Below are 25,966 nucleotides of genomic sequence, written 5' to 3'. Positions count from 1 at the left end.
GAGTCGGTACCGGGTTTTGGGTGGTCCCTGCTGCTCCCACCCCTAAAGGAACCGGGATTTTAGGGGGTTCCCCGTTGTTCACACCCCTTAAAGAGCCGGTACCGGAGCTTGGGGACTCTCCGATCCTCCTGCCGTTAAAGGAGCCGGTACCGGCGGGCGGGAAGCTCCGGGATGCTCCCGCGGTTAAAACAACCGTTACCGGAGCCTGAGTGTGAGTCATCCCCGGTGTTCGCGCCCTTAAAAGAGCCGCTAGCGTAGCTTGGGGAATCTATGGCGCTCCCGCCGTTAAAAGAGCCGGTGCCCGGTGTGCTCGCCGTTAACGGAGGAGCTCACGCGTGTCCCCCAGCAGCAAAAAGCGAGCGTCGCGTCACGGACAGGATTCGAACCTGTGCGGGGAAACCCCATTGGATTTCGAGTCCAACGCCTTAACCACTCGGCCACCGTGACTCTCGCGCCTCCGTCCGCCGCGCTCCGTATAGACCCGGCCCCGCCGCCGCTCCCGGCCCCGCCCCGCCCGGTGCTCGGTGCCCGGTGCCCGGTTTGGTGCAAAATGCACCGGACACCGGGCACGGCGTGGTGCTCAAGGCCCGGTGCTCGGTGCCCGGTGCCCGCCTTGGTGCAAAATGCACCGGACACCGGGCACGGCTTGGTGCTCAAGGCCCGGTGCTCGTTATCCGGTGCTCGGTGCTCGGTGCTCGGTGCCCGGTTTGGTGCAAAATGCACCGGACACGGTGCACGGCGTGGTGCTCAAGGCCCGGTGCTCGGTGCCCGGTGCCCGGTTTGGTGCAAAATGCACCGGACACCGGGCACGGCTTGGTGCTCAAGGCCCGGTGCTCGTTATCCGGTGCTCGGTGCTCGGTGCCCGGTGCTCGGTGCCCGGCTTGGTGCAAAATGCACCGGACACCGGGCACGGCGTGGTGCTCAAGGCCCGGTGCTCGGTGCCCGGTGCTCGTTATCCGGTGCTCGGTGCCCGGTGCCGTGCAAAATGCACGGTGCACGGCTTGGTGCTCAAGGCCCGCTGCCCGGTGCTCGGTGCCCGGTTTGGTGCTCAGTGCTCGGTGCCCGGTTTGGTGCTCGGTGCCCGGTGCCGTTCCGGTGCTCCGTCCGGGGCTCATCCCTTTCCACCCCCGCCTTCCCCCATTCCAGGCTGCTCCAAGCCCCTTCCAGCCCGGCCTGGAACACCTCCAGGGATGGGGCAGCTCTGGGGAATCCATTCCTCACCCTCCCAAGGAGGAATTCCCTCCCAATACCCCGTCTAGACCCAATCTCCTGCGATTTGTACCCATTTCTCTCTTGTCGCGCTTGCGGGCGGCGGGGCCGGGAACGGCGCCCGGGGGCAGCGGGACCCACAACGGGCGGTGGAGCGGGAGCTCGGGGCCCGGAACGGGGCTCGGGGCCGGGAACAGCGCCCGGGGCCCGGGAACGGCGCCCGGGGCACAGCGGGAACGGCGGGAACGGGACCGGCAGGAGGCGGTGGCGGGCGCGGCGGGCGGTACAACGGGGGCGGCGGGGCCGGGAGCATCGATCGGGGTCGTGAACAACGATCGGGGTCGTGAACAACGATCGGGGGTGGCGGTGCGGGAGCGGGAACATCGACCGGCACCGGCGACACCGGGAGGGAGCGGGAACACTGACCGGCCCCGGTAACACCGGGCGGGAGCGGGAACATCGACCGGCACCGGTAACACCGGGGCGGGAGCGGGAACATCGACCGGCCCCGGGCGCACCGGGCGGGAGCGGGAACATCGACCGGCACCGGCCGCACCGGGCGGGAGCGGCGGAGGCGGCGGCGCGGGAGCGGCACCGCCAGGGGGCGGCAGCGGGGGCGGCGGGAGCGGCGGTGCGGGAACGGGAGCGCACCAAAGGGGGCGGCGGGGCCGTAACAGCGGCCGGGGCCGGTGACAGCCACCGGGAGCGGGGACACCGGGATCGAGGACAGCCACCGGGAGCGGAGACAGCGGGAGCGGGGACACCGGGAGCGGGGACACGAGCGGCGGCGGTGGCGGCGCGGGGCCGGCAGGGGGCGGCAGTGGCGGGCGGAGGCGGCGGCGCGGCCCGGCCCGCTCAAGATGGCGGTGCGGAAGAAGGACGGCGGCCCCAACGTCAAGTACTACGAGGCCTCGGACACCGTCAGCCAGTTCGACAACGTGCGGCTCTGGCTCGGCAAGAACTACAAGAAGGTAGGTCCGCGGAGCCCGCGCGGCCGCCGCCGCCCGCCCCGCCGGGCCCGGCCTGTCACGGCGCCGCCGCCGCCGCCATCGCGCCCCCCCCTCCCCTCAGCGGCCCCGGCGGCCGCGCTGAGCCCCCGGCCCCGCAGTACATCCAGGCCGAGCCCCCCACCAACAAGTCGCTGTCGAGCCTGGTGGTGCAGCTGCTGCAGTTCCAGGAGGAGGTGTTCGGCAAGCACGTCAGCAACGCGCCCCTCACCAAGCTGCCGGTGAGAGCCGCGGGGGGACACCGGGGGACACGGGGACACCGCGGGCGGGACCCCTCGGGGCGTGTGGGGGACACGGGGACAAGGCTCTGAGCGGGGACAGTGCCCCAGAGGTGCAGGGATTGTCCCTCGTGGTTCTGGGATTGCTGAGGAGGAGCCCCAAAGAATGGGGGACAAAGCCTAGATTGAGGAGAGCACCTCAAGAACGTGGGGACAGCAGCTCACAGGGCTGGGGACATGGCTGTGATGGGAAGGGACAAGGCTCGGAGTGGGGACAGTGCCCCAGAGGTGCAGGGATTGTCCCTCGTGGTTCTGGGATTGCTGAGGAGGAGCCCCAAAGAATGGGGGACAAAGCCCAGATTGAGGAGAGCACCTCAAGAACGTGGGGACAGCAGCTCACAGGGCTGGGGACATGGCTGTGATGGGAAGGGACAAGGCTCAGAGTGGGGACAGTGCCCCAGAGGTGCAGGGATTGTCCCTCGTGGTTCTGGGTGAGGTGGGGAAGAGCCTGGAAGAATGGGGGACAAAGCCCAGATTGAGGAGAGCACCTCAAAGATGTGGGGACAGCAGCTCACAGGGCTGGGGACATGGCCCTGATGAGCGGGGACAGTGTCCCGAAGGTGTCAGGATTGTCCCTTGTAGTCATGGGGAGATCTGGGGAAGAGCCCCAAAGAATTGGGGACAAAGCCCAGATTGAGGAGAGCACCCCAAAGACGTGGGGACAGCAGCCACAGGGCTGGGGACATGGCCCTGGTGGGCTCAGAGCAGGGATGGTGTCCCAGAGGTGTGGGGATGGCCCTGGGATGGGGTCCTGGAGATCCAGGGAGGAGCCCCAAAGAAGAGAGGACAAAGCCCAGATTGGGGACTGCACCCCGATATCCAGGGAAGGCATCCCAGTACTCAGGATGTCCCCTCAATGCCCAGGGGCAGAGCCCAAAGACCTGGGGACAGCACCCCAGTAGCCAGGGACAGAGCCCCAGGGATTTGGGGACGTGGTCCTGATGACCTGGGACAAGGCCCCAGTGACCCACAGGCAGCACCCCAAAATCCTGGGGACAAAGCTCAGTGGGAACGAGGCCCCAGAGCCCCCAAAAATGGCCCCAAAGAACAGGGGACAGTGCCCTGAGTGGGGACAGCACCCCAATAGCCAGGGACAGCATGCGAGCACTCAGGAACGGAACCCCAGAACTTGGGGACAGCACCCAGGGACAAGGTCCCAGTGAGGTGGGGACAAGGCTTGAATGGGGACAGCGTCCCAAAAATGCAGGACCAGCACCCCAAAACCGTGGGGCAGAGCCCCAGTGCAAAGGGGACAAGGACAGTGATGACCAGGGACAGAGTCCTGAGCAGGGACAGTGCCCCAGAGACAGGGGGACAGCCCCTAATGGGACATGTCCCCAATGTCCCCAAAGACCTGGGGACAGCCCCAGTGAATTGGGGACACGACCCCGAGCAGGGACAGCGCCCAAAGCCTCAGGGATGTGGCCCTGGTGACACCATTTAGCAGTTGGGTGGCTCGGGGACAGCAGCTGACCATGGACAGCAGCCAGTGACAGTGCCCTGGTCAGGGACATGGCCTGGGACAGTGACAGGGACCCTGGGACACCGTCCTGCTGGGAACTGTCCCCAAGGACCAGGGGACAATGTCCCCACACAGGGACAGAGCACAGCAGGGACAGCGCCCTGCCGGGAGCAGTGTTCCAAAAGGGGACACCCCAAATCTGGGACAGGGCCTCAGCCAGGGGACACTGCCCCAAAGACCCCTGGGCAGCCCCCAAGGACCTGGGGACAGTGTCCCCACACAGGGACAGAGCACAGCAGGGACAGAATGCCAAGGGGACACTGCCCCAGGGACCCCAGGACAGCCCCCAAAGGACCTGGGGACAGTGTCCCCACACAGGGACAGAGCACAGCAGGGACAGAATGCCAAGGGGACACTGCCCCAAAGACCCCTGGGCAGCCCCCAAAGGACCTGGGGACAGTGTCCCCACACAGGGACAGAGCACAGCAGGGACAGAATGCCAAGGGGACACTGCCCCAAAGACCCCTGGGCAGCCCCCAAGGACCTGGGGACAGTGTCCCCATAGAGGGACAGGTCCCCAGCTGGGGACAGTGCTACAACACTGCAGGGACCCCATCCGAGCTTGGGGACAGAGCCCCAAGGAGGTGGCACCTGGGAGAGGGGATGGGACCCCAACAAGGGGATGGCACTCCAATGAGGGGACGTCACCCTGACAAGGAAATGTCACCTTGACAAGGGGATGTCACCTAGAGATGGGGATGTCACCTAGAGATGGGGATGGCACCCTGAGATGGGGATGGGACAACTGGACAAGGGGATGTCACCCTAGGGAGGGGGTGGCACCCTGTGAGAGGGTGACACCCACACGTGGGGATGTCACTCAGAGATGGGGATGTCACCTAAACATGGGGATGGCACCCCAGGAAGGGGATGTCACCCAGACATGGGGAAGTCACCCAGAGAAGGGGATGGCACCTGAACATGGGGATGTCACTCAGAGATGGGGATGTCACCCCAACAAGGGGATGTCACTCAGACATGGGGAAGTCACCCAGAGAAGAGGATGTCACATAAATATGGAGATGGCACCCCAACAAGGGGATGTCACCCAGACAAGGGGATGGCAGTTAGGCATGGGGATGTCACTCAGAGATGGGGATGTCACCTAAACATGGGGATGTCACCCAGACAAGGGGATGTCACCCTGGCAAGGGGATGGCACTTAGACGTGGGGATGTCACCTAAACATGGGGATGGCATCCAGACATAGGGATGTCACCCCAAAAAGGAGATGGCTGCCTAACAAGGGGACATCACCCAGAGAAGGGGATGTCACTCAGAGATGGGCATGTCACTCCAACAAGGGGATGTCCCCCCAACAAGGGGACGTCCCCCCGAGGAGGAGATGTCCCCCAGCAGGGCCCTGTCCCCCTGACCCCTCTCCCGTTGCAGATCAAATGCTTCCTGGATTTCAAGGCGGGGGGAGCCCTGTGCCACATCCTGGCAGCCGCCTATAAATTCAAGAGCGACCAAGGATGGTGAGCACCCACCTGCACCCCTCGGGCTGGGGGTCCTGGGGGGTCCCCGGGGCGGGCAGGGGTGGGGGTCCCCTCCAGGGGTGGCCTCGGGTGGGGGTGCCCGGGGTGGGGCGGTTGTGGGGCTGTCACCCCCAGAGCAAACAGGCGCTGGGACGTGTCCCCCCTCTGTCACTATGCGCCCTGATGGGGTCCAGACACGTGTCCCACTCGCCCCCCTCCCCAAATTCGGGGTGCTGACGAGGAGACCTGAGCTGTGGCTTTCATGAGAGTCGCTCTTTTCTTCCAATAAGGCGGCGTTTCGATTTCCAGAATCCCTCGCGCATGGACCGCAACGTGGAGATGTTCATGACCATCGAGAAATCCCTGGTGCAGGTAAGAGCCCACAGCCCCCACCCCGGGACCCCCTCCCCACCGTGTTTCCCCCCTCCTCAATTCACAGCTCTGCTCTTCTCCTTCTCTTTCTCCCCAGAACAACTGCCTGGCTCGGCCCAACATCTTCCTGCACCAGGAGATCGAGCCCAAACTGCTGGGGAAGCTCAAGGACATCGTCAAGAGGCACCAGGTGGGTGGCAGTGCCAGGGTGGGGGGCACGGCGGGGGGCTCATCCCAGTATTTAACCCTGGGTTCATGCCCTGGCTGTCACAGGGCACCGTGACCGAGGACAAGAGCAACGCGTCCCACATCGTCTGCCCCGTGCCCGGGAACCTGGAGGAAGGTGGGGGCAGGAGGGGCTTTTTGGGGGGCCACGGGGGGCTCTGGGGGGCAGAGGAAGGTGGGTGCAGGAGGAGAGTTTGGGGGGGTCACAGGGGGCTCTGGGGGGTCATGGGGGGCTCCAAGGGAGGCAGAGGAAGGTAGGTGCAGGAGGGGCTTTTTGGGGGTCCACGGGGGGCTCTGGGGATCCAGAGGAAGGTGGGTGCAGGAGGGGGTTTTGGGGGGTCCCTGGGGGTGCAGAGGAAGGTGGGTGCAGGAGGAGAGTTTGGGGGGTTACAGAGGGGTCTGGGAGGGGCAGAGGAAGATGGGTGCAGGAGGGGAGTTTGGGGGGGATCACAGGGGGCTCTGGGGAGTCATGGGGGGCTCCAGGAGGGGCAGAGGAAGGTGGGTGCAGGAGGGGTTTTCTGGGGGGCTGGAAGATCCAGAGGAAGGTGGGTGCAGGAGGGGGTTGGGGGGGTCCATGGGGGTGCAGAGGAAGGTGGGTGCAGGAGGGGCTTTTTGGGGGTCATGCTGAGCTGGGGGGGATCCAGAGGAAGGGGGGTGCAGGAGGGGAGTTTGAGGGGGCTCCGGGGGGTGCAGGAGGGGGGGTTTGGGGGGCACAGAGGGCTGCAGGATCCCAAGGATCCATGCTCAGCCCAGCCTGTCCGTGTGTCCCGCAGAGGAGTGGGTCCGGCCCGTCATGAAGCGTGACAAGCAGGTGCTGCTGCACTGGGGGTACTACCCCGACAGGTGAGAGGGGGATGAAGATTTCGGGGACCCCCCAGTCCCCCCAAATCCCTGTGGGTGCCACTCTAACCCTACACCCCCCCCAGCTATGACACCTGGATCCCGGCCAGCGAGATCGAGGCGTCCGTGGAGGATCCCCCGACACCGGAGAAGCCCCGGAAGGTACAGGGGAGACCCCCGGGTTTGGGGGGCACCTGGAGCCCCCCTCCTTGGCCTGACCCAGCCACTCTCCTGCCCGGCAGGTCCACGCCAAGTGGATCCTGGACACGGACACCTTCAACGAGTGGATGAACGAGGAGGATTACGAGGTGACGGACGAGAAGAGCCCCGTCACCCGCAGGAAGAAGATCTCGGCCAAGACACTGACAGACGAGGTCAGAGCCAGCTCAGAGCCCCTCGGGGAGGGGTCCTGGGGGTCTCACCCTGCTCAGCTGGACCCCCACGCTGCCCCCCAGGTGAACAGCCCCGACTCGGACCGGCGGGACAAGAAGGGGGGTAACTACAAGAAGAGGAAGCGCTCGCCCTCACCCTCGCCCACCCCTGAGGCCAAGAAGAAGAACGCAAAGAAAGGGTGAGCTGGGGGGGTTTGGGGGGCTCTGGGGGTGGGGCAGTTCAGCCCTGGGGTCAGTGATGATGATGGGGGTCTCTCCCTTGGCAGACCCTCCACCCCCTATAACAAATCCAAGCGTGGGCACCGCGAGGAGGAGCAGGAGGACCTGACCAAGGACATGGACGAGCCCTCGCCTGTCCCCAACGTGGAGGAGGTGACCCTGCCCAAAACAGGTCAGTGTGGGGGGCAGCAGCCACCCCCTGGGGTCCCCACAGTGTGGGAGGGGTCCTCGGGGTGCTCAGCACCACTTTGCCCCCGCAGTGAACACCAAGAAGGACTCGGAGTCGGCGCCCGTCAAGGGGGGCACCATGACAGACCTGGGTGAGTCTGAGGAGCCACAGCAGAGCCCCGGGACCCCCGGCCTGGCAGTGCCCAAACCCACCCCTGTCCTCCCTTCCAGATGAGCAGGAAGATGAGAGCATGGAGACGGCTGGCAAGGTGAGCCCAGGGAAGGTGTTCTTGATGATCACCTGGTTCTCTCTCATTCCTTGTCCCACTTTTGGGTACAAAAACACGCTTTTCTGCCCTTCCCCTCACCCCTGAGGCTGCAGCCGGGACCCTTGGTCTCATCCTGCTGTGGGTGGGGATGATGAAGGGCGCTGAAGGGGGTCTCTTTGCCCATGGGGTGCTGCTGTGTGGGGCAGGACGAGGAGGAGAACGGCACCGGCAGCAAAGGGGAGCAGGCCAAGAACCCCGACCTGCACGAGGACAACGTGACAGAGCAGACCCACCACATCATCATCCCCAGCTACGCCGCCTGGTTCGACTACAACAGGTACAGCCAGGGGGCTCCCGAGCCGCCCTTCATCCCCTGAGGATGAGGAGGCTGCTCCCAGAGCCCTCCCCGAGCCTCTCCTCCCGCAGCGTCCACGCCATCGAGCGCCGCGCCCTGCCCGAGTTCTTCAACGGCAAAAACAAATCCAAGACCCCCGAAATGTGAGGCCAAACCCCCTCTCCGTGCCAGCCCGCAGCCCCCCGGGGCCGTGCCCGGCGCTGAGCCCCCCGTGCCCCCCACAGATACCTGGCATACCGGAACTTCATGATCGACACGTACCGGCTGAACCCGCAGGAGTACCTGACCTCCACGGCCTGCCGGCGCAACCTGGCCGGGGACGTCTGTGCCATCATGCGGTAGGTCTGGCACGGGGCTGGGGGGCACCCTGGTGCTGCCAGGGAGCCCGTGATCCTGGTGTTTGGGGGTTGGATTGGCACCTGTGTGCTGGCAGGGGCCCCGCCATCCTGGTGTTTGGGGGTTGGATTGGCACCTGTGTGCTGGCAGGGACCCCGCGATCCTGGTGTTTGGGGGTTGGATTGGCACCCCAATCCTGACAGGGGTCTGGTGCTGGTAGGGCTGAGGGTCAGTGTGGCACCCTGGTACTGCCAGGGGCCCCGTGATCCTGGTGTTTGGGGGTTGGGGTGGCACCCACATACTGCCAGGGATCTGGTGCTGGTAGGGCTGAGGGTCAGTGTGGCACCCTGGTGCTGGCAGGGAGCCCGTGATCATGGTGTTTGGGGGTTGGTTTGGCACCCCAGTCCTGACAGGGGGCTGGTGCTCGTGGAGGGTCAGCGTGGCACCCTGGTGGTCCCATGGGTCTGGTGATCCTGGTGTTTGGGGGTTGGATTGGCACCCACATGATGCCAGGGGCTGATGCTGGTAGGGCTGAGGGTCAGTGTGGCACCCTGGTGGTGCCAGGGGTCTGGTGCTCATTGTGTTTGGGGGTTGGATTGGCACCCACATACTGCCAGGGGGCTGGTGCTGGTAGGGCTGAGGGTCAGTGTGGCACCCTGGTGCTGCCAGGGGTCAGTGTGGTGCCCTGGTGGTGCCAGGGGTCAGCTTGTCACAGTGCTGAGTGGTCAGTGTGGCACCCCAGGGCTGGCAGGGGGATGACTTTGGCACCATGGGCGTGGCAGGAGTCTAGAGCCAGTGCTGTTGTGGGGTCCACACCAAAGGGGTGGCACCCTGGCACTGGTGGCTGTCCAATTCCAGTGGCACAGGGGTGGTCAGTGTCACCCTGGCACTCCTGGGTGTCCAATTCCAGTGGTCATGGGGTGGTCAGTGTCACCCTGGCACTGGGACAGGGGAGTGGTCAGTGTCACCCTAGCACTGGTAGGGGTCCAGTGCCATGTCACAGGGGTGGTCATTGTCACCCTGGCACTGATGGTTGCCCAGTCCTGTGGCACAGGGGTGCTCAGTGTCACCCTGGCACTGGTGGCTGTCCAATACCAGTGGCACAGGGGTGCTCAGTGTCACACCCCACTGGTCTGGCGGGCTCTGACCCCGCTGCCAGTGGCACAGGGGGTGCTCAGTGTCACACCCCACTGGTCTGGCGGGCTCTGACCCCGCTGCCAGTGGCACAGGGGGTGCTCAGTGTCACACCACGCTGCCGGTGCCAGTGGCACAGGGGGTGCTCAGTGTCACACCCCACTGGTCTGGCAGGCTCTGACCCCGCTGCCAGTGGCACAGGGGTGCTCAGTGTCACACCCTGCTGCTCCAGTGGGCTCTGACCCCGCTGCCAGTGGCACAGGGGGTGCTCAGTGTCACACCACGCTGCCCGTGCCACTCCGGCGGGCTCTGACCCCCTCTCCCCGCAGGGTCCACGCCTTCCTGGAGCAGTGGGGTCTCATCAACTACCAGGTGGACGCCGAGAGCCGGCCCACCCCCATGGGCCCCCCGCCCACCTCGCACTTCCACGTGCTGGCCGACACGCCCTCGGGGCTGGTGCCGCTGCAGCCCAAGACGCCCCAGGTGGGTGCCGGGGGCGCCCAGCCGCGACCCCCCCCCTGCCGCCCCCCGGTCCCCGCAGGGGCCGGGCGCGGGGTGGGGCGGGGGGTGGGGGATGCACAGCTTCGATCCGTGCCTCAGGGCCGGCAGAGCGACGGCGACGCCAAGACGGGCCGCAAGAGCAAAGAGATGGAGGAGCTGGTCAGCGAGACGGTGAAGGGCAAGCCGGAGCTGGTAGGCGGCTCCTTGGGGTCCGTGCCCCGCGCCGCTGGCCGAGGAAGGCTCCTTCCCTCCTCCCCCTCGCATGCCGCCCTGCCCCGGGGGAGCAGGGACGCGGGGGGGACACCGTGATGGGGACACCATGATGGGGACACCGTGATGGGGACACCATGGTGATGATGGGGACACCGTGATGATGGGGACACCGTGATGATGGGGACACCGTGATGATGGGGCACACGGTGACACCGAGGATGCTCTGGGATCACAGGGAGGAGGGGACACGGCGATGTCCCACCCCGCGGGCCCAGCCCAGCGTGTCCCCTGTCCCCCCCCTGCAGCAGCCCAGCTCGGCCTCGCAGCAGATGCTGAACTTCCCGGACAAGGGCAAGGAGAAGCCGGCGGACATGCAGAACTTCGGGCTCCGCACCGACATGTACACCAAGAAGAACGTCCCCTCCAAGGTGGGCACCCCACCCCGGGCCCCGCCCCGGACCCCCCGCCCGCCGCCCCTCACCCCCCATGTCCCCCCTCCCCGCAGAGCAAAGCGGCCGCCAGCGCCACGCGGGAGTGGACGGAGCAGGAGACGCTGCTGCTGCTGGAGGTGAGGGGACAGCAGGGGACAGCAGGGGACAGGGGACAGCAGGGGACAGCAGGGGACAGGGGACAGCAGGGGGTGTGGGGACAGGAGGGGACAGGGGACAGCAGGGGACAGCAGGGGGTGTGGGGACAGCAGGGGACAGCAGGGGGTGTGGGGACAGCAGGGGGTGTGGGGACAGCAGGGGACAGGGAACATGGGGACCCAAGGAGATGTGGGGATAGGGGATGTGGGGACATGAGGGAGTGTGGGGACAGCAGGGGATGTGGGGATAGCAGGGGGTGTGGGGACAGGGAAATGGGCACAGGATATGGGGACAGGAGGTGTGGGGACAGAGGATTTGGGAACAGGGGGTATGGGAACAGGGGATGTGGGGACAGCAGGGGATGTGGGGATCCAAGGGGATGTGGGGACAGGGAAATGGGGACAGGGGATATGGGGACAAAAGGGGATGTGGGGACCCAAGAGGATATGGGGAGAGGGGATGGGACAGGGAAATAAGGACAGAGGATATGGGGTCAGGGGATTTGGGGTCAGCAGGGGACAGGACACAGCAGGGGATGTGGGGACAGGGGATGGGACAGGGAAATGGGGACAAGGAAATGGGGATGTGGGGACAGGGGATGTGGGGACAGCAGGGGATGTGGGGATCCAAGGGGATGTGGGGACAGGAGGCATGGGGACAAGGAAATGGGGATATGGGGACAGGGGATGTGGGGACAGCAGGGGATGTGGGGATCCAAGGGGATGTGGGGACAGGAGGCATGGGGACAAGGAAATGGGGATATGGGGACAGGGGATGTGGGGACAAAAGGGGATGTGGGGACCCAAGGGGATATGGGGAGAGGGGATGGGACAGGGAAATAGGGACAGGGGATGTGGGGACAGGGGACATGGGGACAAGGAAATAGGGACAGGGGGATGTGGGGACAAGGAATTGGGGACAGGGCATGTGGGGGACACAAGGAAATGTGAGGACAGGGGATATGGGGACAAGGAAATGGGGACAGGGGGATATGGGCCAGGGGATGTGGGGACGGGGCTGCCTGACCCACTGACCCCCGTGACCCGCCCCGCAGGCCCTGGAGATGTACAAGGACGACTGGAACAAGGTGTCGGAGCACGTGGGCAGCCGCACGCAGGACGAGTGCATCCTGCACTTCCTGCGCCTGCCCATCGAGGATCCCTACCTGGAGGACTCGGAGGCCTCGCTGGGGCCCTGGCCTACCAGCCCATCCCCTTCAGCCAGTCGGGCAACCCCGTCATGAGCACCGTGGCCTTCCTGGCCTCCGTGGTGGACCCACGCGTGGCCTCGGCCGCCTGCCAAGTCGGCTCTGGGTAGGGCAGGGTGGGCAGGGGGCTTGGGGGAGATGGGGAGGGGGATTGTGGGGATGGGGGGAGAGGGGTGGGGATGTGGGGAGAGGGGTCAGAGACTGTGGGGAGGGGGCAGAGGGGTACAGGGATGTGGGAGAGGGGTCAGAGACTGTGAGGATGTGGGGAGAGGGGTACAGGGATGTGGGGAGTGGGGACAGGGATGTTGGAGAGGGGTGGGGATGTGGGATAGGGACTGTGGGATGTGGGGAGGGGGGTCAGGGATGTGGGGGAGAGGGGTACAGGGAATGTGGGGATGGGGGAGAGGGGTCAGGGACTGTGGGGACGTGGGAGAGGGGACAGGATGTGGGGGAGAGGGTGAGTCCTATAGGGAGAAGGCACTGGGGAGAGGGTGAGTCGTACAGGGAGAGGGACAAGGATGTTGGAGAGGGGACAGGGATGTGGGGAGGCGAAAGGGGACCAGGGATGTGGGGAGAGGGTGAGTTCTATAGAAGAGGAATGAATCCTATAAGGGAGAGGGGATGGGGATGTGGGGAGGGACAGGGACTGTGGAGAGAAGGGATGGGGACATTGGAGAGGGGACAGGGTGTGGGAGAGGGTGAGTTCTATAGGAAGAGGAATGAATCCTACAGAGAGAGGGGATGGGACTGTGAGGGCTGGGATGAGTCCTATGGGATGAGGAATATGGGGAGCGGGATGAGCCCCATAGAGGTTCCTACAGGGGAATGGGATAGGGAGAAGGGCTGAGCCCTACAGGATGCCCTACAGGGTAATGGGATCATCCTGTAGGAGATGGGATGAGGAATTTGGGGTGAGGGATGATGAGCCCTACAGGGTAATGGGGAGGCTGTGACAGGGAGAAGGGCTGAGCCCTGCAGGGTAATGGGATGAGTCCTGTAGGAGATGGGATGAGAATTTGGGGTGAGGGATGAGTTCCTATAGGGGAATGGACAGGGAGAAGGGCTGAGCCCTACAGGATGCCCTACAGGGGTCAGCCTGATGAGGAGAGGGATGAGGAACACGGGGGAGACCCCCAAATCCCGTGGGGATTCCTCTGGGGACACACAACAACTCCCAGGGGGTGGGAAGGACCCTCCAGAACATTCCATGGCCATTCCAGCCCAGAGGGGCCGGGCCGAGCCCCCCACGGGACGTGCGGGGCTGGGGGTCTCGGGCTTGGCCCTGGGGTCCCACTGAGGAATCCTGCCCGCAGAGGAGTTCTCCAAGATGAAGGAGGAGGTGCCCACGGCGCTGGTGGAGGCCCACGTGCGCAAGGTGGAGGAGGGCGGCCAAGGTGACGGGCAAGGCCGACCCCGCCTTCGGGCTGGAGAGCAGCGGCATCGCCGGCACCGCCTCGACGAGCCCGAGCGCATCGGTCAGAGGGGCGGGGGCCGGGCTGGGGGGCTGGGGGCGCGGGCTGGGGGTCTGGGGGGGGCGGGAAGGGGGTCTGGGGGGGCCTGGAAGGGGGTCTGGGGGTCTGGGGGTGCAGAGCTGGGGGTCTGCGGGGTCTGGGGGGGCCGGGAAGGGGTCTGGGGGTGCCGGGAAAGGGGTCTGGGGGGCTTGGGAGGGCGGGGCTGGGGGTCTGCAGGGGCCGGGCTGGGGGTCTGGGGTGTCTGGGGGGGGGATAGAACCAGGGGCTGAGCTGCAGGGGTCTGGGCAGGAGGTCTGGGGGCTTGGGGGGGCTGAAGGGGGTCTGCGGTATCTGGGGGGGGGGATAAAACTAGGGGCTGAGCCGGCAGGGGTCTGGGCAGAGGGTCTGGGGGTCTGGGGGGGTGGAACTGGGGGATGGAACCGGGGGCTTGGGAAGGGGGTCTGGGGGTCTGAAGGGGGTGGGTGGAACTGGGGGCTGAGCTGCCAGGGGGCCGGGCAGGGGCTGTGGGGGGGATGGAAATGGGGCCTGAGCTGCTGGGGGGCTGGGAAAGGGCTCAGGGGTCTGGGGGGTGGCACTGGAGGCTGAGCTGCCAGGGGGCTGGGCAGTGGGTCTGGGGGGCCCTGGGGGGTGATATCACAGGGGGCTGAGCTGCTGGGGGGCTGGGAAGGGGGTCTGGGGGGGATGGCACTGGGGGCTGAGCTGTTGGGGGCTAGGCAGGGGGTCTGGGGGGGATGGAACCGGGATCTGAGCCCAGGTTTGTGTCCCCAGAGGAGAGCGGGGCCGAGGAGGCGCGGGCGGAGGCGCAGCCGGCCGAGGAGAAGAAGAGAGGCGAAGGTAAAAGGGGTCTGGGGGTGTGGGGGGACAAACGGGGCAGAATTTGGGTGCCCACGGGGGCTGCTCCTTCCCCAGGAACCCCGGGATGGCACCGCCGAGGAGGAGGCCAAGGAGAAACCCGGGAAACCCCCAAGAAGGAGGAGGAGAAGGGGAAGGAGGCGGAGGGCGAGAAGGAGCCCGACAAGGGTGACGGCGACAGCACCGGTTGAGCGGGGACCCTGAGGGGACAACCGGGGCTGGGGGGGACACTGAGCCCCCAGCACTGCTCACCACAGCCCCACCAACCACAGGAGAGCCCGAGAGAGGAGAAGGAGGTGAAGGAAGGGCCGGATGAGGCGCCCAAGGAGCCTCCAGAGCCCGAGGCCGAGCGCAAGGCCAAGGTGGAGCGGGACATCGGCGAGGGCAACCTGTCCACGGCCGCCGCCGCCGCGCTGGCCCGCCGCCGCCGTCAAGGCCAAGGTGAGGCCCGGGCCCGGGCTGGGCGTCCGGCGGGGCGGGGACACGCCAGGCGTCACTTGTCACCCGTGCCGTCCTCACCCGGCAGCACCTGGCGGCCGTGGAGGAGCGCAAGATCAAATCCCTGGTGGCGCTGCTGGTGGAGACGCAGATGAAGAAGCTGGAGATCAAACTGCGGCACTTCGAGGGAGCTGGAGACCTCATGGACCGCGAGCGCGAGGACCGTGAGTGCCCGCAGGGTGTCACCTGCCTGTCCCCACCCCTCATCCCCCCCTCCCCGCTGACCCCTCCTCGCTTTATCCCTCCAGCTGGAATACCAGCGGCAGCAGCTGCTGGCCGACCGCCAGGCGTTCCACATGGAGCAGCTGAAGTACGCGAGATGCGCGCCCGGCAGCAGCACTTCCAGCACCTGCAGCAGCAGCAGCAGCAGCAGCAGCCCCCGCTGCCCCCCGGCGCGCAGCCCCTGCCCGCCGCCGGTGCCCCCCCTGGCCCCCGCCGCCCACCCGCTGGCAGCGCCGCCCGCCGCCCGCCATGGTGGGCCCCGCCGAGCCCGTGGGGCAGCCCTGCCCGGGGCACCCCCGCCGCAGCCGCCGCCGCCCCCCGGAGCCCGGCCGTGCCACACGGTAGGGTCTGGGGGCGGAGGAGGAGGGGAGGGGGTGGCAGTGTGCCCACAGTGGGCAGCAGGGGGGTGTGGGGGGTGGCGGTTGGCAGGGGGGTTTTGGGGGAGGGTGGGTGTGGTGGGGAGGGGTTGGGGTGGGGGTCTCACTGGTGATGAGAGTTTGGGGTGGGGGTCTCGGTGCTGGGGGTTTGGGGGTGGGGGTCTCACAGAGCTCAGGTATTGGGGTTGGGTGAGGGGGGGGTCTTGCGGGTTGGGGTCTGTCACTGGTGGCTGGGGGTTTGGGGTGGGGGTCTCAGGGGTGCTCTCCCCACTGCCCCAGCACTGAAGGGTGGCTGAATAAGGGTGGGGGTCTCATGGGGGTCTCATGGGCACTCTCCCCACATTGAGTGGTGCATGAATAAGGGCAGAGGTCTCACGGTCCCCTCTCCCCATAAGGGCAGGGGTCTCACAGTGCTCTCCCCACACTGAGCAGTGCCTGGATAAGGCGGGGGTCTCACAGTGCTCTCCCCCCAGCCCCGAGGGGTGGCCGGACGAGGGCAGGGGTCTCACCGGTGCCCTCTCCCCATAAGGGCGGGGGTCTCACCATCCGCTCTCCCTGAAGCCCCCCAGCCCCGAGGGGTGGCCGGACAAGGGCGGTGGTCTCACGGTCCCCTCTCCCCGCAGCCCCGAGGGGTGGCTGATTAAGGCGGGGGGTCTCACGGTGCTCTCCCCACACTGAGGGGTGCCCAGACACGGGCAGGGGTCTCACAGTGCCCTCTCCCCATAAGGGTGGGGGTCTCACCATCCCCTCCCCATTGCCCCAGCCCCGAGGGGTGCCCGGACACGGGCGGGGGTCTCACAGTGCTCTCCCCACACTGAGGGGTGCCCAGATAAGGGCGGGGGTCTCAGGGTGCCCTTTCCCCATAAGGGTGGGGGTCTCACGGTGCTCTCCCCACACTGAGTGATGCCTGTACACAGGCGGGGGTCTCACGATGCTCTCCCCACACTGAGGGGTGCCCGGACACGGGCGGGGGTCTCACGGCGCTCTCCCCATAAGGGCGGGGGTCTCACGGTGCTCTCCCCACGCTGAGTGATGCCCGGACACGGGCGGGGGTCTCACGGTGCTCTCCCCACACTGAGGGCTGCTGGATAAGGGTGGGGGTCTCACAGTCCCTCTCCCCATTGCCCCAGCCCCGAGGGGTGCCCGGACAAGGGCGGGGGTCTCACTGTCCCCTCTCCCCATAAGGGCGGGGGTCTCACAGTGCTCTCCCCACACTGAGTGATGCCTGGATAAGGGCAGGGGTCTCACAGTCCCCTCTCCCCCCCAGCCCCGAGGGGTGCCCGGACGTGGGTGGGGGTCTCACAGTGCTCTCCCCACACTGAGTGGTGCATGAATAAGGGCAGGGGTCTCATGACACTCTCACCATAAGGGTGGGGGTCTCACAGTGCTCTCCCCATTGCCCCAGCCCGAGGGGGTGCCCGGACACGGGCGGGGGTCTCACGGTGCTCTCCCCACACTGAGTGATGCCTGTACACAGGCGGGGGTCTCACGATGCTCTCCCCACACTGAGAGGTGCCCGGACGTGGGCGGGGGTCTCATGGTGCTCTCCCCATAAGGGTGGGGGTCTCACGGCACTCTCCCCACACTGAGAGGTGCCCGGACGTGGGCGGGGGTCTCACGGCGCTCTCCCCATAAGGGCGGGGGTCTCACAGTCCCTCTCCCCGCAGCCCCGGTGCCGTTCCCCGGGCAGCAGCCGCCGCCGGGGCGTCGCAGAGCCTGGCGGGCTCGCTGGCCGGCGGCAGCAGCGGCAGCAGCAGCGGCAGCAGCGGCAGCAGCGCCCACCCCGCCGTGCCCGGTAATTGCACCGTGCCCGGTCCCCCCGCCCTGCCCTTCGGCCTGCCCCCCGTGCCCCCCAGCATGGCTAACCCCCCTCCCTGCGACCCCTTCCCCTCTAACCCGGCCCCGCTCCCGCTGCATGGGGCCCTGGCCAGCAGCATGCCGGGGGTGGGGGGGCTGCCCCCCAACTCCCACCCGGCCCTGCCGCCGCTCCCGGGGGGCTCGGCCGCCGCGCACAGCCCCGCCATCGTGGCCGCCGTGCAGGGGAACCTCCTCCCCAGCCTCGCAGGTGAGAAACCTCTGGGGGGGGCCGCACGGAGGGGAGGAGGGGAAGGGGCGGCGCTCGCCGGTGCCCCCCCTCCCCGGCCCGGCGGTGACCCCCCGCCCCCCGTTTTTTGTGTGTTCGCAGAGCAAGGGCCCCCCCTGCAGCCGGAGCCCATCGTGCCCACCCCCAGCACGGCCACCCCCGTGCCCCCCACCCAGTGAGACCCCCCCGGCCGCCCCGCCGCCCCCGCAAGGCTCCTCCCAAGGACCCTCCCCACCCCTCCCCGCCTTCCTCCTCCTCTTCGTCCAGCTTTGGTATTTTTTTATGATTATCCCGGATTTTATTTAAGTGTTGGTCTCCCGGGGGGGCCGCGTTGCTGCTCCCCCGGTTATTTATGAGACAGCTCCGATCCCACCTGGCACATGGGCATTCCCCTCCCCTGGTCCTCCCCTCCCAGCTCCTCCTCTTCATCATCATCATCATCCCTTTTTTGGTTTTGTTTTGTTTTTTGGTTTTTGTTTTGTTGTTTTCTGTTCGTTTCTTTTTTAAAAAACCAATAAAAAGAAAAATTCCAAGTCCCCGGGGCGGGAAGAAGAGGCCTGGTGGTGCTGGGTGTGTCTGGAAGTGGGGGCACACACACGGGGGGGGGGCACAGCGCCCATTCTGAGCCTTTATTTGATGCTGTGGAGCAATAATTCAATAATTTAGCCGGTGGGGCTGAGGGGGGGGCTCGCGGGGGGGCTTTGGGGAGGTGGTGGCGACAGAAAAACGAGGGAAAAGGCACAAAATCGAGTGAGGAGGGGGTGGATAATGAGGGGAGGGGGGCACAATGATGGGGAGGGGTCTTCATCCGCTCAGCACCATCCGGACCAGCTCTGTGGAGAGAAAAGGGGGGGAAAAAAAATGAGGAGGGGTCTGCCGGCCCACCCACCCCAAAGCCCGGAGAGAGGCAGGAAAAACCAAAAGTGAAAACGGCTGAAGAGCGCAGGGAGGACCCTGCAGCCCCTCCCCAAATCCAGCCTGGCACGCAGGGGGGGCTCCATGCAGAGGGCATGCGGGGGCGGGGGGCTGCGACCGAGGGGCAAGAGCAGCACCAGCACCAGGCAGCCTTTTTTTTTTTTTTTGCATTTTTTCCTTAAAAAAAAAGACACCAGGGCAGGAAAAAAAAAGGAAAAAAAAGAAGGAATGAGATAAAAAAAAGAAAAAAATGAAGTAATTTGAGGAGGGGGCGGGGGGGAGGCGTTACCCCTGCGGCGTCACCCTGACAAGATGTGTCTCACAAAGGCTGGGGGGAAGGAACGAGACATGACGGTCAGGGAGGGGAGTGGGGCTGTGGGTGACCCCCCCCCGGGACCCCCCCAGACACCCCCCGGGACCCCCGGGCCTCACCTTCGTAGTTGATGCAGCCGTTGCTGTCCTCGTGGCCGGCCACCAGCTGCTCCACCTCCTCCTCGGTCATCTTCTCACCTGGGGGACAGCGGGGTCACCCTGGGGGCCTGGGGGGGACCTCGGGGTTTGGGGGGGCTAAAAGGCTCGGACTGGAGGCAGCAGGACACGCCTGGAAGCGGCTGTGGGACCCCCAGGGTGCCCAGAACATCCCTGGAAGTGACTTTGGGACCCCCAGGGTGGCCAGACCCCCCCTGGCAGCACCTCTGGGACCCTCAGGGCATCCAAACCCCTCCATGGCAGCACCTTTGGGACTCCCGTGGTACCTTTGGGACCCTCAAGGTACCCAGAACCCCCCCCACAGCAGCACCTTTGGGACCCTCAGGGTGCCCAGAACATCCCTGGAAGTGACTTTGGGACCCCCAGGGTGCCCAGACCCCCCCTGGCAGCGATTTTGGGGACCCTCAGGGCATCCAAACCCCTCCATGGCAGCACCTTTGGGACTCCCGTGGGTACCTTTGGGACCCTCAAGGTACCCAGAACCCCCCCAGCAGCACCTTTGGGACCCTCAGGGGTGCCCAGAACATCCCTGGCAGCGATTCTGGGACACTCAGGGTGCCCAGAACATCCCTGGCAGCACCTTTGGGGACCCTCAGGGTGCCCAGAACGCCCCCCAGCAGCACCTTTGGGACCCTCAGGGTGCCCAGAACATCCCTGGCAGCGATTTTGGGACCCTCAGGGTGCCCAAGACCCCCCCTAGCAGCACCTCTGGGACCCCTGGCAGCACCTTTGGGGACCCCTGAGGTACTTGCAGAACCCTCAGGGTGCCCGGAACCCCCCCGGAAGCAGCTGCGGGACCCCCAGGTCAGCACCTCAGAGACCCCCAACACCCCAAAACCCCCAAATCAGCACCTCATGGACCCCCAACACCCCAAAACCCCCCATGTCAGCACATCATGGACCTGCAATATCCCAAAATCCCCCATCTCAGCACCTCAGGGACCCCCAGCACGCCAGAACTCCCCAAATCAGCACCTCAGGGACCCATCTTGGCACCTCATGGACCCCAAACACCCCAAAAATCCCCATGCCACCATCTCAGGGACCCCCAACACCCCAAAATCCCCCATCTCAGCACCTCAGGGACCCCAATACCCCAAAATCCCCCATCTCAGCACCTCAAGGACCCCTAAATGAGCACCTCAGGGACCCCCAAATCAGCACCTCCAGGACCCTCAACACCCCAGAATTCCCCAAATCAGCACCTCAGGGACCCCCAAATCCCCCATCTCAGCATCTCAGGGATCCCCAACACCCAAAACCCCCAAGTCAGCACCTCATGGACCCCCAATATCCAAAATCCCCCATGCCAGCACCTCAGGGACCCCCAATGCCCCAGAACCTCTCAAGTCAGCACCTCAGGGACCCCCAACACCCCAAAACCCCCAAATCAGCACCTCAGGGACCCCCAAATCCCCCATCTCAGCACCTCAGGACCCCCACCTCAGCACCTCATGGACCCCAAACACCCCAAAATCCCCCATGCCACCATCTCAGGGACCCCCAACACCCCAAAATTCTCCAAATCACCACCTCAGGGACTCCAATACCCCAAAATCCCCCATCTCAGCACCTCAAGGACCCCTAAATCAGCACCTCCAGGACCCTCAACACCCCAGAATTCCCCATCTCAGCACCTCAGGGACCCCCACCTCAGCACCTCCAGCACCCCGGACCCCCTAATCCCCCCCACCCCCCCCATTTCAGGACCCCACCCCCGTGCCCCTCCCGGTTCCCCGTGCCCCCCGGGGGCTGGCGGGCCCGGGGCTCACCCAGGGTGACGAGCACGTGGCGGATCTCGGCGCCCATGACTGGTGCCGTTGCCCTCCTTGTCGAACACGCGCAGCCCCTCCACGTAGTCCTCGAAGCAGCCCTGGTCCTTGTTCTTGGCGATGGTTTGCATCATGGGCAGGAACTGCTCGAAGCTCAGCGTCTTCACGTTCATCTCTGCGGGACGGGCACGCTGGGGGGGGGTCCTTCCAAGGGGGTTTTGGGGATGGGGGGCGTGGTGCTCGGGGTTTGGGGTGGGGTCTCTGGTGATGAGGGTTTGGGGTCTCTGGTGCTCAGGGTTTGGGGGTGGGGGTCCCTGGTGCTGGGAATTTGGGGGTGGGAGTTGCACTGGTGATGAGGATTTGGGGTTGGGGGTCTCTGGTGCTCAGGGTTTGGGGGTGGGGGTCTCTGGTGCTCAGGGTTTGGGGTTGGGAGTTGCACTGGTGGTGAGGATTTAGGGGTGGTGAGGTTTGGGGGTGGGGGTCTCTGGTGCTGAGAGTTTGGGGTTGGGGGTCTCACTGGTGGTGAGGATTTAGGGATGGGGTCTCAGGAGTGCTGAGGATTTGGGGTCTCACTGGTACTGAGGATTTAGGGGTAGGGGTCTCTGGTGCTCAGGATTTGGGGGTGGGGGTCTTGCTGGTGCTGGGAATTTGGGTGGGGGTCTCTGGTGCTGAGCATTTGGGGCTGGGGGTCTCTGGTGCTGAGGATTTGGGGGTGGAGGTCCCACAGTGGTCAGGGGTTAGGGTTGGGTGGGTGAGGGCGGGGGTCTCAGGGTTGGGATCTGCCACTGGAGCTGAGGATTTGGGGCTGGGGGTCTCGCTGGAGCTGAGGATTTGGAGGTGGGGATCTCTGGTGATGAGGATTTGGGGATGGGGGTCTCAGGGCTGCAGAGGGTTTGGGGAGGGGGTCTCAGGGGTGCTCTCTGCAGTGCTTGGGTGAGGAGGGGTCTCAGGGTTGGGCTCTGCCACTGGAGCTGAGGATTTAGGGATGGGGGTCTCACTGGTGCTGGGAATTTGGGGGCAGGGGTCGGGGTCTCACTGGTAGTGAGGGTTTGGGGCTGTGGGTCTCACAGTGCTGAGGGATTGGGATTGATTGGGTGAGGAGGGGTCTCAGGGTTGGGGTCTGCCACTGGTGCTGAGGATTTGGGGGTGGGGGTCTCGCTGGAGCTGAGCATTTGGAGGTGGGGGTCTTACTCATGCTGAGGGTTTGAGGGTGGGGGTCTCAGGGCTGCTCTCTGCAGTGCTCCGGGCTGGGGGTGGATTGGGTGAGGAGGGGTCTCGGGGTTTAGGGGTCTCAGGGGTGCTGAGGTTTTGGGATGCGGGTCCCACTGGTGCTGGGGGTTTGGGGGTGGGGGTCTTGCTGGTGCTGAGGACTTGGGGTGGGGGTCTCAGGGGTGCTCTCTGCAGTGCTTGGGGCTGGGGTGGATTGGGTGAGGAGGGGTCTCGGGGTTTGGGGTCTCGCTGGTTCTCTCCGCAGTGCTCAGGGCTGGGGGCTGGCTGGCTGGGGGGTGTCCTGGGGGTGTCCTGGGGGTCTGGGAGGGGTCTCCCTCGCCCCCCACTCACCATCGCTCTTGGGGTTGCCCAGCACCTTCATGACCTCGGCGTTGGTGGGGTTCTGGCCCAGCGCGCGCATCACGTCCCCGCACTGGCTGAACAGGATCTTCCCGTCGCCGGTGCGGTCGAACAGCTGGAACGCCTCCTTGAACTCTGCGGGACCCCCCGGTCAGCGTGGGACCCCCGGGACCCCCCCCCGGTCAGCAAGGGACCCCCGGGACCCCCCCGGGACCACCCCGGTCAGCACAGGAACCCTGGCACCCCCCCAGGCAGTGCGGGACCCCCGGGACCCCCCCGGGATCCCCCCGGTCAGCACGGGACGCCCCGATCAGTGTGGGACCCCCGGGACCCCCCCGGTCAGTGTGGGACCCCCGGGACCCCCCCCCGGTCAGCAAGGGACCCCCAGGACCCCCCCGGGACCACCCCGGTCAGCACAGGAACCCTGGCACCCCCCCAGTCAGTGCGGGACCCCCGGGACCCCCTCGGGATCCCCCCGGTCAGCACGGGACGCCCCGATCAGTGTGGGACCACCGGGACCCCCCCCGGTCAGTGTGGGACCCCCGGGACCCCCCCGGTCAGTGTGGGACCACGGAGGATCCCCCCTGGTCAGTGTGGGACCACCGGGGCAGTGCGGGACCACCTGGATCTCCCCCAGTCAGTGTGAGACCACCAGGACCCCCCCAGTCAGCACAGGACTCCCGGGATCCCCCCAGGGCAGTCTGGGACCACCCTGGTCAGTGAGGGACCACCAGGATCCCCCCGGCGCAGTCTGGGACCACCGGGACCCCCCTGGTCAGTGAGGGACCACCAGGACCCCCCCGGTCAGCACAGGACTCCCGGGATCTGGGACCAGTCTGGGACCACCGGGAACCCCCCGGGGCAGTGCGGGACCACTGGGACACCGGGACCCTGCTGGGGCACCCGGGACAACCAGGACCTGCCCCCCCCCCGGTCAGTGTGGGACCACCGGGATCTTCCCGGGGCACTTGTGGGGACCACCGGGACCCTCCCTGTATCAGTGCCGGGACCACCGGGACCCCCCCCGGCTCACCACGGGACCACCGGGGCACCGGGACCTACCCCGGGTCAGTGGCCCAGGGACCCCAAACCCCCCGGGACCCCCATGCCAGCAGCACCGGGACACCGGGACCCCCGGTGAGAACATCACCGGGACCCCCACGGCACCGGGACCTCCGGTTTGTCCCACCGGGACCCCCGACACACCGGGACCACTCCCGGTACCCAACACCTGGGGGACCCCCGGGACCCCGCACCCCTCCAGACCCCCCCTCTCCGGGGCCGCGCTCGGGTTTCGCTCCCCGGTGCGATCCGGTTTCCCGGTAGGATCCGGTTCCCGGTGGATCCGGTTCCCGGTGGGATCCGGTTCCCGGTGGAACCCGACGCCGGCCGGGCCGGGATGCGGGCGGGGTCCCGCCCTCGGGGATGCTGCCGGTGCCGGTGGGTCCCGGAGGAGCCCGGCGGGTCCCGGGGCACCGGGAGAAGCCCGTTGGGTCCCGGGGCACCGGGAGCGCTCCGGAATCCGCCGGCCCCGCCCCGCAGGAATGCGCGGCGGGCGCGCGCCATGCCCATATAAGGGCAAATTGCGCAGGAGGGGCCCGAACCCCCCCGGTGCCGGTGCCGGTCCCGATCCCGGTTGCAATCCCGGTGCCGGCCCCGGTTCGTGTCCCGGTTCCTGTCCCGGTGCCGCATCCCCCATCCCCGCCCGGGCCGGACTTTGCCCCGGGAAAGGCCCCGCCCGAGGCCGCGCAGGAAGCACCGAGGGCGGCGGCACCGGGAGCGGCGGCGCCGGGCCGGGGGGGCCCTGGCCGTGCCCCGAGCTGGGGGCTCCGCTCCCCGTGCCCGGTGCCCGGTGCTCGGTGCCGGTCACTCACCCGCGGTCTGCTCCTCCGAGAAGTCGCACTGCGGGGAGAGCGCGGCGGGTCAGCGGGAACCGGCACCGGTGGTAGCGGTACCGGCAGCGGCATCCCCCGCGGATGGAGCCGCCGCCCCCGCCCGGTGCCCGCCCGGTGCCCGCCCGGTGCCGCCGGGACCTCCCGCGCCATCCCCGCCCCACGCTCCCCCCCGGTGCGACCCCCGCCCGCGCATCCCCCGCCCCGCCCGGCCCCGCCCGCCGCTCCCGGGGCCGCTCCCGGTGCCGCTCCCGGTGCCCGTTCCCGTTCCCGTTCCCGGTTCCCGCTCCCGGTTCCCGCTCCCGGTGCCCACCATGGCGGCGGCCGCTCCCGTTCGTTCCTGCGCTCGCTCGGGCGTCACCGCGCGGCTGCGTCACGGCGCTAATGAGCGGGTTAATTATTCATGAGGGGGCGGGGCCGGGTGGGGACCACGCCCCTTTCCCCGCGGGGATGTTTTGGCTATAGATGGGCACGGAGATGTCACCCCCACCCCCCCCACGGGGACACCCCCGGCACAGGGGACACCCCCACCCCCCCCGAACGGGGACAACGCCCGGGGACCCCCCCAAAGGGGTGACGTCACATGGGGACACCCCAGGGGACACCGAAAGGGGGGACATCACACGGGGGACACCTCAGGGGACATCTCGGGGGGACACTCGGTGTCTGGGACCCACGGGGACACCCACGGGGACACCCAAAGGGACACCCCAATGGGGACATCACACGGGGACAGCCCCGGGGACACCTCAGGGGACACCTCAGGGGACATCTCGGTGTCTGGGACCCATGGGGACACCCACGGGGACACACAAAGGGACACCCCAATGGGGGACATCACACAGGGACACCCCCAGGGCCGCCCCTATGGGGACATCACAGAGGGGACACCCCAGGGACACCTCAGGGGGGTCACCTGGTGTCTGGAACCAGAGGGGACACCCCAGGGACACCCCCATGAGGGGTACCCCCATGGGGACACCACAGAAGGGGACACCCAAAGGGACACCCCAAGGACCACCCAGCCCCACAGGGGACACCCACAGGGACACCGCCATGGGGGACACCCAGCCCTGCTCCCCACAGGGGACACCCCCAAAGGACCCCCCCCCGTTTTGGGGACACCCGCTCACCCCCTGGGGACAGCCCAGCAGGGACCCCAGGCTGGGGACACCGCGGGGGTGACAGAGGGGACACCCCACCCCTGCCCCGAGGCCACTCAAAGCCACCGCCGTGTCCTCCCTCCTTTATTAGTGCGGGGACAGCGACAGCCCCGGGCAGGCAGCGGGGGACAGCCGGGGACATCCCGGCGGTGGCAGCTGGGGACAGCTGGGGACATCCCGGCGGGGACATCCCGGCGGTGGCGGCAGGCGCGGGGACATCCCGGTGGCGGCACGGTGGTGGCATCATGCAGTAGCCTGGCGGTGGCGTCCTGGTGACACCTGGGGACATCCTGGTGGTGACATCTTGGGGACATCCCAGTGACATCCCGGGGACATCTTGAGGACATCCC

General features: G+C 66.8%; 2 protein-coding genes and 1 non-coding gene across 3 annotated transcripts; 1 reads left to right on the top strand and 2 right to left on the bottom strand.

Annotated features, from left to right (window-relative positions):
* Positions 1-365: 365 nt before the first annotated feature.
* TRNAS-CGA (transfer RNA serine (anticodon CGA)) lies at positions 366-447 on the bottom strand. Its single transcript has one exon. It is a non-coding gene; the product is annotated as a tRNA-Ser (tRNA).
* Positions 448-1,910: 1,463 nt separating this feature from the next.
* On the top strand, positions 1,911-18,415 carry LOC135292233 (SWI/SNF complex subunit SMARCC2-like). Its single transcript, XM_064406453.1, is given in 36 exon segments — positions 1,911-2,180; positions 2,318-2,437; positions 5,409-5,494; positions 5,785-5,866; positions 5,964-6,056; positions 6,140-6,209; positions 6,865-6,934; positions 7,018-7,093; positions 7,174-7,305; positions 7,387-7,502; positions 7,590-7,714; positions 7,803-7,862; positions 7,942-7,979; positions 8,186-8,316; positions 8,406-8,477; positions 8,559-8,672; positions 10,134-10,287; positions 10,405-10,497; positions 10,824-10,946; positions 11,024-11,086; positions 12,160-12,298; positions 12,301-12,401; positions 12,403-12,418; positions 13,626-13,696; positions 13,698-13,764; positions 13,767-13,787; positions 14,553-14,610; positions 14,687-14,730; positions 14,733-14,815; positions 14,903-15,055; positions 15,057-15,077; positions 15,163-15,315; positions 15,383-15,446; positions 15,449-15,697; positions 17,401-17,528; positions 17,919-18,415. Coding segments are annotated over 36 exon segments (3,501 nt in total). The 5' UTR covers positions 1,911-2,069; the 3' UTR covers positions 18,123-18,415.
* Positions 18,416-18,418: 3 nt separating this feature from the next.
* Positions 18,419-24,875, bottom strand: LOC135292231 (myosin light polypeptide 6-like). The gene is given in 7 exon segments (XM_064406451.1): positions 18,419-18,649; positions 19,164-19,241; positions 20,993-21,032; positions 21,034-21,167; positions 22,553-22,696; positions 24,436-24,463; positions 24,767-24,875. Coding segments are annotated over 7 exon segments (456 nt in total). The 5' UTR covers positions 24,770-24,875; the 3' UTR covers positions 18,419-18,620.
* Between the last annotated feature and the right edge of the window lie 1,091 nt (positions 24,876-25,966).

The sequence above is a fragment of the Passer domesticus genome, unplaced genomic scaffold (genome assembly GCF_036417665.1).
Source record: "Passer domesticus isolate bPasDom1 unplaced genomic scaffold, bPasDom1.hap1 HAP1_SCAFFOLD_243, whole genome shotgun sequence".
In the NCBI taxonomy this organism is placed as follows: domain Eukaryota; kingdom Metazoa; phylum Chordata; class Aves; order Passeriformes; family Passeridae; genus Passer; species Passer domesticus.
This window is presented reverse-complemented; position numbering and strand designations above follow the sequence as displayed.